Source organism: Lepisosteus platostomus, chromosome 2 (assembly GCF_059453375.1).
Source record: "Lepisosteus platostomus isolate fLepPlt1 chromosome 2, fLepPlt1.hap1, whole genome shotgun sequence".
In the NCBI taxonomy this organism is placed as follows: Eukaryota; Metazoa; Chordata; class Actinopteri; order Semionotiformes; family Lepisosteidae; genus Lepisosteus; species Lepisosteus platostomus.
Window position 1 is genome coordinate 14469309 of NC_142612.1, and position 12442 is coordinate 14481750.

A 12442-nucleotide genomic window follows, 5' to 3' on the forward strand; every position below is an offset into this window, starting at 1 on the left:
CTGTTTAAGGCTAACTGGGCACATGGTTAGTGTCCAGCACTCTCAGCTTTTTCACTGACGACACCGGCTTTAATACACACATCGACCCCATATTAAACATTTCTAAGAAAGATATTTTATAAAAAAATGTGTAGCCAGAGTGAATTAATTTCAATCAGTTTATTTATATATAAATTGAGGAATAAATTCCTGTGTTAATGACATTTAGGTTTACTTTTTTTACATCTGCCAGTGATATATCTGAAACAAACTGTTCACTACCTACTGGGCAGAAGACTGTGAAAATCACTTTCTGTACATATATATGACTTCAAGCAAAAACTGAAAAAAACTATTTCTTCCTGTAGACAGAAGTAAGAGATTACCTAATGACCGTCCTATTACCTTGTACAACTGTTTATCTTTTTTTTTCTTCAAGTGCAATTGGAAAAGTTTCTAACTTCTGTATCTCCCTTATTACACAGCAAATGTTACAATCTGTGGCTGTGAAGATAATTTAAGAAATGATGGACTGGGTTCATAAATATTTTAACTTAATATTAAAATTGCCCAAGTTGTATTTTGTAGCAAGATATAGTGGTTTGTTCAGGAGAGGCAGTAGATCCAACTGTTTATTAATTTCAGTTTGTCAAGATTAAAAAATTGCAGTTGGTTGTTCTCTAAGGAGGGACAGTGCTCTTGCCTGTATACTTCCAGGAGGCTGATTCAGAGCACAGCTTATACTCCAGAGCACTGTGGAAACTAACACAAACTGCAACTACCTCCGAGAGCTGAGAAAAAAGACCTGTGATTAACTAAGGTGGTCTGATTAGCACCCCTAAACTGCACTGAATGCCCCCCAGTTGTTTGTTATTTGATACAGAGTCATTATGAGCATCTGCAGTTTTGCTTGGTGATTAATATTGCACTGTATGCACAGACTAATTGGAACTGAACAAGCTGTCTTCTAGTGGAATGATCTTAAATAAGCTCACTCATCAATCACTCCAGGAGCAGCTTTATCTCAAAGTGATGGAACACTGGGGGGCAAGGGGGCTGAGTGATCCAAAATAAGACATTAAGCCACATTTAGTTTAGTTCAGTGTTTTGTTCTATCAAGTGGGTGGAGGGAAATGCTGTAATTATAACACTAAGTGATCATACTGTGTTTGCTGGAAGATGCCTAGGAGGTATAGATATCCATAGCTGGCTAAGGTCGCTGTTCCACTGTGGTGCTCACTTTATAAACAAACTCTAGTGGCTCAACATACTTTCACTGGTGCTTCAATAGCCTGGTGTGAGCACATCTACTGAGTTGTTTAGCTTTTTTTCCACTTTGGTAACAAACCTCTTCAGGGTACTGTATATGGCATTACTTTAATTTGGAGAAACAGACTTTTTATGTGGCAAACTGTACAGCATTGTTTAGCGGTCTCCCTTGCCTCCTCACAACTGAGCGCTAGAAAAAATGTAAAGTATCCTAAGAATACAAAATGGAGGTTTTTAGGGATATGGTTGGGGTGGTGTCAGTGTGTTTGGCCTCGTAGAGTGTTACTTCACAGTTTTATTAGCAGTGCACTGCCAATTTGTTTATTTGGTGCCAGAATTCTTAATAATAAGGACCATACAGGGTTTGGAAAAAATCATAACATGGGGAAGAAGTAATTTAATACACATCTATGTGCACTACTCTATGCTAAAAGCCAGTTGGTATCAGATTTGTTTTGTCCCGTATGAGAGTGTACAGTACAGCACTGCACCATGTTTGTCTTGTGTAATCAATCTTGTGTAATGCTGTCACCATTTATAAGATACCTACTCCAGTGTAAACATTTGTATGGTCTTTTTGAGAGCTGGAGATAATCTATCTCTTTATATGCGTTACAAGGCCTGTGAAATTGTATTAGGTGGGTTCAGTATCTTCCAATAGACTCAAACATAAATGATTGTAAGCCACAAACACATTTCAAATCAGAACTCGAGACCCTTATTTACAATTCCCAGTTAAGTGCAGAAATAAAAAGCGATCCATTTTACCATCTAATAACCCTTATGAGTAAATTACATACAATATAATAAGAAAATTCTTATACACTGCATATACAATTGCCTTTCTTTTATTTTTTCCAGGCCAGTATCAGCAGCCTGCCTCTAGGACAATACGAGGAGATCATGAGCTCACTGACAATCAGGACCTGAAGCGGATTCCTGACAACTCAAGAGTCCAAGGAGGAAGTCAGCAGGAAGCTCCGACAAATGGAGGACCTGTACAAGGATGCGCAGCCCAACCTGCCACTGGACATTGGCAGTCCCCAGAGCACCGTGAGCAGCAGTGGGGCGGCAGGAAGTGGGGGCAGTGGTGGCAAGCTGGAGAATGGCATGACCCAGCTCATCACTGCCGAGGCCTGGAACATTAATCCCACCGGCCTCATGAAGAAGGCCCTTTCGCCTCTGGTGGCTGTCCCCGCACCCCCCATCGTCACGCCTCCCACGGAGTCCCCCGGGGGCGTGGCTCTCAAAGTGGCCGCCACTGTCCTCCAGCCCATCTGCCTTGGGGACAGCCCAGTGGTGCTACCCATCCACCTCCAGGTGGCTGGCAGCGCCACTCCGCAGGTTACCCCAGCGGGGAACACACCCTATGTCATGACCAACCAAGGGCCAGTCCCCCTTCCTCTAGTCCTGGAGCAGCAGGTGTTTCAGCATTTGAACTCTCCGGTGCTGTCGCAAGGTGCCCCTTGCCCCGCCATATCTTTGCAAAACAACATGCTCTGCCAGAACTCCTCCCTGTCCTTTAATCAGCCTCAGCCGATCGATCAAAAGCCTTCTGGTCAACCGCAGGAGCCTGGCATCCTGCCTCTACTCCAGAACCCAGGATTTGCCGCCATCCTTCAGGACCTCTTCCCAACCCAGAACAACCTCAACTCATCTCCTTGTCACTCTGCAGCATCTGCCCCTACGGACCCCTTCTCATCAAACTTTTTCCCACCGCCTCCACCACCTTCTCAGGCGTACAGCTTCCCACTGTCTCCCTTGGTCCCCCCAGCCACTCTGCTGGTCCCCTACCCTGTCATTGTCCCCCTCCCTGTGCCTCTTCCCATCCCCATTCCAGTTCCAATTCCCATTCCACAGAATAGTGAGTCTAAAGGATTCACAGGCCCACCTAAACAAGCTTGCACTTTGAGCAAAAGTACCCAGACGGCCACAAAGGAGAGCTTAAGCCCCCTTACGCTTCAAAACAGGGACTTTTCCTCCAACCATTCCCAGCTAGCTTCTCCATCTCTACAACCTGGCGATGTAGAAGTATTGGACCTTTCAATGAAATCCATGCCACTTCAAACCAAACAGGAAATCCATTTTCAACAAGACAGCGTTCTTGATTTGTCAGTGACCAGCATACGGAAACAATGTTTCCAAACAGCTCTTCTAGATCCCAGCAGGGACCTTCCCAGGGATGGTTTAGAACATCCATCTCACCCTCGTGAAGATACAACAAGCACTGCCTTATCTTTAGAGGTCTCTCACCCCGTAGAGGGCACGCAAAAACTGGACTCAAAAATGCTCAACAGCCTGGCTTCTCTGGAATTCAGCCGACAGCACAAGTGGGTGGTGGACCCCGGCACCACCAGGCCGGGATGTGAACCGAAGTGTAGCAGTGGCAACATTGAAATTGTCAGCACCTCGCAGACAGCCAAGGTCATTGTGTCGGTCAAAGACGCTGTCCCTGCCATCTTCTGTGGCAAGATCAAAGGTCTCTCCGGCGTATCCACCAAAAACTTCTCCTTCAAACGGGACAGCACCCAGGAATCCATGCTGCAGCAGTGCTACGACGCCAAGAACCAGGCTGAGCAGAGAGATGCAAACGACCCCCTGAAAAAGTCTCTGAAAAACAGAAGCATCAAATTAAAGAAAATGAACTCCCAGGAGATACATATCCTCCCCATTAAAAAGCAGCGCTTGGCTGCATTTTTCCCAAGAAAATAAGGTTCCCAGTACATGGTAGAGAGGGGATGGTAGACTTCACTTTAACAACTGGGTCTCGTTCATATTTGAACATAAAACACATGTTGGGAGGTTCCCCAAGCATTGCGAAATGGCCCTCTACTGTTCCGAACAAATTAAGGAAAGTCAAGTCAGCTTCTTTGTTTGGTTTGCAAGCACTTTACTGGTCTTTGTAAATTTTTGATTATCAAATGTTTTAGTAAGAAATGTCACAAATAAAAACCTTGACTACTCCTCACTGCAGTCAAATATAATTTCATGGGTTAATTTGTATTGATGCTTTATAAATATTCAGACCTTTGCTGACATACCATGAATATGCATTTGTTCGATCAAGCACAATAAACTCTGCACCCTTATTCGGATTCTCTCATTCAGTCCAATTAATATTCATGAGGCCGACATTGAGAGAGCTTAACCCTTTCGAGTGAGGGGTGCTGAAGGTACCCATTAGATATTTTGAGTAAAATTCATTTGGATTTTGTCTTTCGTTCATTTTACGAGAAGCCACCAATACTGTTAATTCTTTTAATTCAATTGTATTATAGGGTGTTTCAAAATGCTGTCCCAACTATTTCTGACCTCCTGTTCAAAACAAGATAATTGGACATTGCATTCGACTGAACAAGTTAACTGAGACTTTACACAAGAATGTCATGTGTGTCTGTGGGGGAAAGTCCTAGCTCTTAAACCTGTCACATCAAAAGGAAATCATGTTGCTTGTTCATGATTTACTCAACCACATCATCTTCTGCGATGCAGAAAGAAAATAAATCTGACAACCAATGTTTTGACAAAACTAAAAGAAGGCCCGCCTCATAATTATACAAAATGTTTGAGACGGTTGCCATAACATCTGCAAAGTAAAATTTGGTCTAACTGAATTGGCCAATTAACACACAAAAAAAACTTCATTCAAAAGCATGAGTGAGCGGCTAATTTTTAAGCTAAAATCAGGACAAATGTTGTACTTTACCATCCACTCATTTGTCAGCAAAGGGAACTTGACAGGTTTCTAAACCATGGCTCTGATTAATTTAGAAGTTCAAGATAGCAAACAATCGTAGATTGCAAATCCAGGGACCAAAGGCAGGTGTCTGGTAAACGAAAGGTGCTGTGCTTTGGAAGAGATACTAAGAACTAAGGTCATTTATGATCCCATTTTTGAAAGAGTTCAATATGGCTGCCTTTGGATTCACCCAGGGTTAGATTTGTGAAGCAATTTTTCACTGGATCATCCAGTTGGGGCTGCTCTGCAAGTGATGAAGTGGTTCCCATCCTACATGTAAAGCACCTTGGGATGAATCAATTAAAACTGGGTCTATAATTTGCAACCAACAGGTGGGTAGAAGCTTTGATCTACTCTGGGCCCATGTCCACAGGGCACCAGGTACACTTCTGCCTCAGTAGGAGGTCTGAGCTTCAGGGAACTGTCACTGAACCACATCAAATCTGTCTCCCTTCAAAGGCCCACTTCAGTACCATCAATTCTGGAGACCTTCCTTTTGAAACTTGAGTCATGCTGCAGAGCACCTTAGAAACAGTTCTAGTTGCTGCTGAACATGCAGCCACTTACATTTCACAGTTATTTTTCTTGTGTGGAAGCTTTGAAACATTGCACTGGACATAAAACTGAAAGTAATTTAAAAGGGGGGAGTTTAATTGGAAGTGGAGCTGAAACAATTTAAAAAGGCATTTCCATTTTGAGTATACCCCAGTTGCTTAAAGTTTATTATATAATCTACTTTTAGTTGGTGTTTGTGAAAATGACTCAAGAGTTGTATGTTTGGTTATTTTAGAAATGTATTTTGTTTGATAGGCTCTATTTAACGGCTTTTTTTAGTCATGCCTGTTGTGTATCTCTGTGTGTGCGTTCTAGAGTGAGTGTCGCTGGCTAAACCCGATAAACTACTTTCAGTCTGCCAAGCAAACTTGTCATTTTCACTTCCTAATTTTTTTTTTGCGATTCCTTTTATCCCCTTGTTTTAAAGATCAGAGCAATTCAGGGAGTGCTGTTCCCCTGGGACAAATTTGGGAGAGGATGAAAGAAGCCAATACAAAACTGTGTACTTGCGCAGAGACATGAAGTACACACTAACCAATTCTGGCAGAACAGAAATGACTTAAAAGTACTCAGCTGTGTATTATCTGAAATTTTAATATTAAATACATTAGGCTCCTCTTATTTTGTAGTTGCTAAGTTATTTTAATGTACAGTACAAACGCATGCAGCTTCAGAGTATTTAATGCTATTTAATTTTTCTCAGATAACGAGCTAGCATGGCGTAAAGATGACTACAAGGAAGTACTGTATAGTTCGTTGTTCCGTCTAGAAGAACAAACTATTTCATAGCCTGTGAGTGCAATACCAGCTAGAATGTCTGTATAAAGTTTTCTATATTGTACTATTTATGTTTTAGCAGGCTATGTCCGAGAGATCCGGGATGTACAGGATACCATATTTATAGAAAAACAATTTTGTGAGGACACACGTAGGCCAAAGGTGTCTCGACAAAGAAGGAAATAATGGCCAGTGGACCTGACCTCACTGTCTTATTTGGAGGCTTCTATCCCTTTTGCTTTGCAAAGTACTGAGCTAAGGCGTGACTTCATAAGCTCAATAGTAAAATCGGTGGAGTATAAAAAGACAGTCTTGCGAAAACCATTTTGAAGTAGTGCTCTTCAGTGTGGCCTGCACTGAGCCCTGGTCTTTCCAGCAGTAATTAAATGTGTATTCTGTCCATGTCCTTGTGTTGTAGCCTGGTGTTGTGCAAGGCAGTGCCACAGCTGCAAGGAGGCAAAGATGCCCTTGAACTCAGACTGAACTCTTAGAAAACGTGATGATCCGCTTTCTTCAAATACAGTAGTTGTACCTGACCATTACAACATCCGCACAAGTCTGGTCCTCAACACTGCAAAACAGGATTGGTTCGTTATGAAAGGGTAGGGGGTGGGTGTGAGAAAACAATTCAGATGGCAGATCCTGTTGTGCCACAGTATCGATATTACATCACAACTTTTCTCATGATCTTCCAGCAATCCAGTCCAAAAAGAAAGATAGTCTTCTCCAAGTAGTACTTGATCATTTCCAACAGAATGAAACGTGTGAAGGCTCCGTTATCAATGAGGACTGGAGGATGTCCCACTGTATAAGATTTGGAGCGAAACCGCCCACTGTCATGACTGGAGGAAGGGAAACATTATCGCAGGTCTTGTCGACATGAATCCTACCTATATAAAGTGTTTTTATGGGATTATAAAATTCAATTCTTCTAGAAAGGCATTACTAAAAAAACATGTGGCACTGCCTTTAAAATGTGAAACTGCTTATTACTTGTCTGTGGATGACTTTTTTTTTTTGCAAGACTGGACATGTAGAAATCTATACAACTGCAACAGAGCTGCAATGTATTTGAAGACAGGTGAGGGATAGAACATGCAGCAGTGGGTGACTTCGTGGTTTAAACCACAAATCAGTACTGTTAATGTTAAAGCCAGAGATACCCTTGCTGATTTATGACATGTCAAAGGCAAAGATTTTGTAAGCATTTGTGTACTGAATGATTTTATACTAGCAACCATCTGATGGTTCACACACTTTTTTTAAACAATGCAATTGGACGAGCTATGTGAAAGAAAATAAAAAGGTTCTGCAGTACTGCGTTTCTGCTTTCTTCATTTTAAACACGCTTTCAATTTTACAGCATTTAAAAAAGGCGTCTGCATTCCAGTGGCTAAACAGGAGTTCAGGCAGAAATTAAACAACGCTACAGGCTCCAGAGAAAGGTTAAGCTCTATGAACCAGATGTTGCAAGTTCAAGCCTGGGTCAGGTTACTAGCTGACTGTGACCAGGCTTCCCCAGGGTAATGATTGGGATCTGTCAGTCTGGGCTCTCTTGGTAAAACAGCACACATACAGGCTTCCATTGGAGATGTGCCATGCCTTAGGATGGCATTAACCCTCCTGTAAGTACTGTTGTACTTGCAGGGTATGAAAAACAAGGATGCCCATCCTCATTCTACAAAAAAATATTATTATATTATATTATTATATATAATTGTTTACACTTTGTTTCACCTTAAACCTTCTTAATTTTATTTCAGAATTTCGGAGTAATAATAATTCTGGTGTTAATATACTTCAAGGATGTAATAAGAGAATGCCCCAGGAACTGACTCCTACTAGTGCTGAACCAAGCCAGCAAAGGTATAAAGTATTCAAAATGGAATATAAATTCTTTTGAAACTTACATATCAAAATATCTCTTAAGAGTGTGGAAAGAATGCATGAAAGGTAAATGATCATCACTGAGACCCAGTGCAAAAACCAAGACTACAGAAATCATAACTACATTGTATTAAAAATAGATAATGCAAATATATTATATAATTGAACAGAATGTGATATATAACAGGCACACTGTGCAAGCTGTCACTTTTTTTTATAAAAATACATTATGGAAATTGAGACAAAACTCTTGCAGACAAGAATGTAACCCTGCATGATCTATTATACAAGCATTGTTCAAGCACTTGCTTTATTAATTAAGAATAATGGTCATGAAGCAGGATATACATACTGTGTCAATAGATGTGTATATATATACACACATTTTATGGCACTTGGTCAAAAGGCAAAAAGAATACAGTCACATGTAGAAGGTATGATTACAAGAAAAACTCAAATGCTCTTTATACAGAAGGAAATATGGGCTAACACCATCTAGTTAAACCTGAGGAATATGAAAATAAAGCAAGGCAATTTCAGTCAAGTACTTGTAAGCAGTATCTTGTTTTTAACTAAAAGCAATGAAGTATAAAAGGCAGTAAGAAAAATTTTCTACAGCTTTTTCTAATGCTCAAATTTCCTAAAATTCATTTATATATATAGGATTAGTTTAAAATATTTATTTTCTACAAAAATTTACATTCTTGTCCCTGAAATTCATGGTTAAACCCATAAAAATGCCAAGACATGATAATAAAAATAATAGTAATTAAAAAAGAATAATCTCGAGCTGAGAGTTATACAGTCACAAGATGTGACATCAAATATTTCTTTCTCCCCAAACAAATGTACTCACAGCTCTCAGAACCCCACAGCCTACACAGGCGGGGGCTGAAACATGTTTGGAAAAACATAGTAGCACCATTATACAAACAGGAGAACAGAAGTTTATGAGAACATGTAAGGTTTCAAGGTTGTGCTCATGATTCAGGCTGTCCACTCCCCACAAATTTGCTGCTTGCTCATAGATGATATACAGTACTCTAAGCTCTTCTTTCATAGTGAATCACCACCTGCTGGAGCAAATCAGTTCCAGGTCACTTCCTGTCCACAAGCTACCAGGATCACTGCCTGTAAGTCCTCATCTGAGTCAGGTCGCACTCAATCCTCTCCCCAGTCACTACATTACGCTCACTGCCCTCCTGCTGACTCAAGGGCCTAAGTGAAATAAACTCGAGCTGCCAGAAATTTGAAGGCACAAAGCTTGTGCCTTGATCACTAAGGGTTGACAAAGATTCCAGACATAGGAACCTAGTTCAACCTAGGGAGCACAGCCAGGGATCTGCGAGTACGCACAAACTCCTTCTCTACTTGTCCCTAGTACAGTGCCCTTGCGACTCATCCGACTAGTCTTTTCACAGTGGGCTTGTAAAGGGCTGCATATCATGCAGGTTTTCTCATAGCTTGCCAAATCCAGCCCACAATGCCAATGTCCACAGTGGTTATGACAACCAAAGGAAGAGACAGTGGACACTGATCCATCTCAAACAGTGGCCGGACTCTGGTAATGTTAGGGTGGTTTAAATAGGCAAATATTAATCATCTGTTGAAGGAGAGTGGACAGCCTGAGCATATAAAGATAAAAAATACAAAAAACATAATAAAAAAACAAACTGCATCTTCAATAGGGTCATTACCTAAACATTACAGTAAGGGCTAACCATATATTTAGAAAAAGGTAGGAAAAATGTAATCAGTGTGTAAAATACGTTATTATGATTCAGCCTTTTTTCCTGGAAATCAATTCGTTTCAGTACAGTCTTTTCCTAATCCACCCCTTAGATTGCTAGAAGTTTTTTCAGTATTTCTGCCCTTTCCACTGGCACACTACAAAAACAGACCAATTTGGAAGGGGAACAACAACAACGCCGGAAGAATCTGGTTCTAACCAGCGGCACTTCTGCATGAATGATCTCACCAAGAGTGAAGATAATCTTCGGATTGATTTAATTGTTTTAAAATTATTCACTCTATGAGCATCAATTGATGCTTTTTTTGCTTATTTTAGCAGCAGCCCTGCTCCATGAAGGCCATGTTAGCGTTATGTCTACAATCAGCCCCAACCCTACTGAATTATACAAAACTAAGTTTTATAACATTCAGTTTGTTCAAGAGCGCTTTCAAAAGAGTGGACAAAAACATATTCCTCCTACCCTTCAATTCATAAATTATTCATGATGTGTTTTTTTCAGATCCTGGATAATGTCAGAAAACAATTACTGTATTTTTATACATAAAAATGGTAGGAAAAAAAACTCACACATACAAAGCAGTTTTATACATTATGTGATCTATCACCCCCCCTGCCACAAAAAATAATAGTTAATTCCAGTCATAGTCTACATTAAATACAACAGGAAAGCACCTGTTAATGTCAAACAATGTCTATTTATGATAAAAATGTAGTACAATCAGCTCACCAGGAGTTTAGCCCTATTATGAAAAGCCGGGAATGGAAAAGGTAAAGATCAGCCAAAATCCCCCCATACGAATGTATCCGAGTGATGTTTCACGATCCCATTGACACTTTCCACTTAGCTTAAAACATCAGAGTACATCCATCTCAAAGAGTGGCTGGTGCTTATATGCTGTCCAGCAGACAGGATGAAAAAACATTTTATATGCTTGTCTTGCTTTTCAAATTAAATGCCTCACAAACAATATTTCACTGTAAATGAGCAAGAGCTACAAAAGAAAAAAAAGGAAAGGAATACTGATTAAATTTAGCCTCTGCGCCTCATTAGAATTAGGACATTGGCTGAACAATCTCTATCCTCAGGGCTACAGTGCATACTGTACGCATACTGTACCTTTAGCAAATGCTTTTGTTTTTAAATCACACAAAGAATATACATATGCAATGTAAACACTAGACCGATTATCCTTTGGATTTCAGCTGAGTTGAACTGTCTTCGTGAAAGTTATTCATCTTTACTTGCTGATAAAAAAAGAGAGGTATGGTGGTCTCTGCAGTTCATAAATAAAAGAGTCTACAAAGATGCTTTGTAAAGAGGCAGCAGGCAGTGCACCATGTTTAGTATCTTGGCTGGTTGTGTGTAGATAAACACTGCCCCTGCCAGCACAGAGCCAGAGTGTTTTCCCTTCAGCTGGACTGTGTCTGGTTCACAGGACAGCTCCAGTGGGCTGAGGCCCCAGCCGGCTCTCCTGGCCTGTCCTGACTGCAGGGAGGAGCGCGGGGTAGCTAGTGCTTGCCCTGCTTCAGCCTTTCGATGTGGTAGCACAGCTTGAGAGCAGGGCCCAGCTTCAGCCCCATGTACTTCATGACCATGTCGCTCCGCAGCAGCAGCAGCGCCTTGCCGTCGATCTCCTGCGAACACAGAAACACCGTTATCGCGCTGGCGCGTACGACATTCGATCGCCCCAGCCCCTGACATTAAGAGGGGTGCCTCACTTTCTGCGCCCTAGGAACAGCTGATCGATTAAAAAACAAAAACAAAGCACCAAACGAGTATGAACAACAGAGCTATGAAAATTCTCAGTTAAGTAAACTCAATTTGTGCGGAGAAAGATTCAGAACGGAATGAAAAAGTCAAGAACGGACTTGTTTTCTGTTCTCTTCTTTTAAATAAGAGAATATAAAATTCTTTGCCAGCACTCAGTAGTGTTACAGGCACTCCGGGTAAATACAGCATAACAATCGCTGATCCTATGGAATTTGCCACTGGGTGAACACAGACTTCAGCTACAACACCCTCAAGATCTCAAAGCAACTGTGTGATGACCTGAGCAAATCGGTACAGTGTGACATGAAAGCAGCCTTCTGCCTTCTGTATTCAAGTGTGCTCCTATAGTAATAAATTTAGCTGGAGCAACACAAAGAGAACAGTCATGGTTGGCACTAATTCATATAAACAGGAGATGTTTGCAAAACTACATCAAAGAGCTAAATCTCTTTACCCTACAACAGAGCCGACTGAGAGATGTGATACAAGTATACAGAAGCCTGTGGGGTTCAGGTTCAATCCAGGGAACTGTTTCACACTTAGTGGTGAAACAAAGACACAGGTTCACAATTGGATACACAGGGGGAATTCATTAGGACAGAGAATAAGAAAATTGTGTTTATTAAAAGAGCAGTGTACATGCGGAACAAACTTCCCACCCAGGTGCTGAATGACCAAAACATGAGCCCTTTCATAAAACAGCTGAAATAAA

At 41.0% G+C, this 12442-nt stretch overlaps 2 protein-coding genes across 10 annotated transcripts in view; one reads left to right on the forward strand and one right to left on the reverse strand.

The window, feature by feature from the left end:
• Nucleotides 1-7636, forward strand: part of rai2 (retinoic acid induced 2) — a 37740-nt gene extending 30104 nt beyond the window's left edge. For all 3 annotated transcript variants that reach the window (XM_088599480.1, XM_088599465.1, XM_088599473.1), the window contains exon 2: nt 2110-7636. In XM_088599480.1, the coding sequence (XP_088455606.1) occupies nt 2236-3960 (1725 nt within the window). In that variant the 5' untranslated portion in view covers nt 2110-2235 and the 3' untranslated portion in view covers nt 3961-7636. The remainder of the gene's footprint in view (nt 1-2109) is intronic.
• An 863-nt stretch (nt 7637-8499) lies between these two features.
• The window catches only part of LOC148675985 (sex comb on midleg-like protein 2), a 58574-nt gene continuing 54631 nt past the window's right edge, over nt 8500-12442 (reverse strand). For all 7 annotated transcript variants that reach the window (XM_088599514.1, XM_088599494.1, XM_088599532.1 and 4 more), the window contains one exon: nt 8500-11594. In XM_088599514.1, coding sequence (XP_088455640.1) covers nt 11469-11594 — 126 coding nt within the window. In that variant the 3' untranslated portion in view covers nt 8500-11468. The remainder of the gene's footprint in view (nt 11595-12442) is intronic.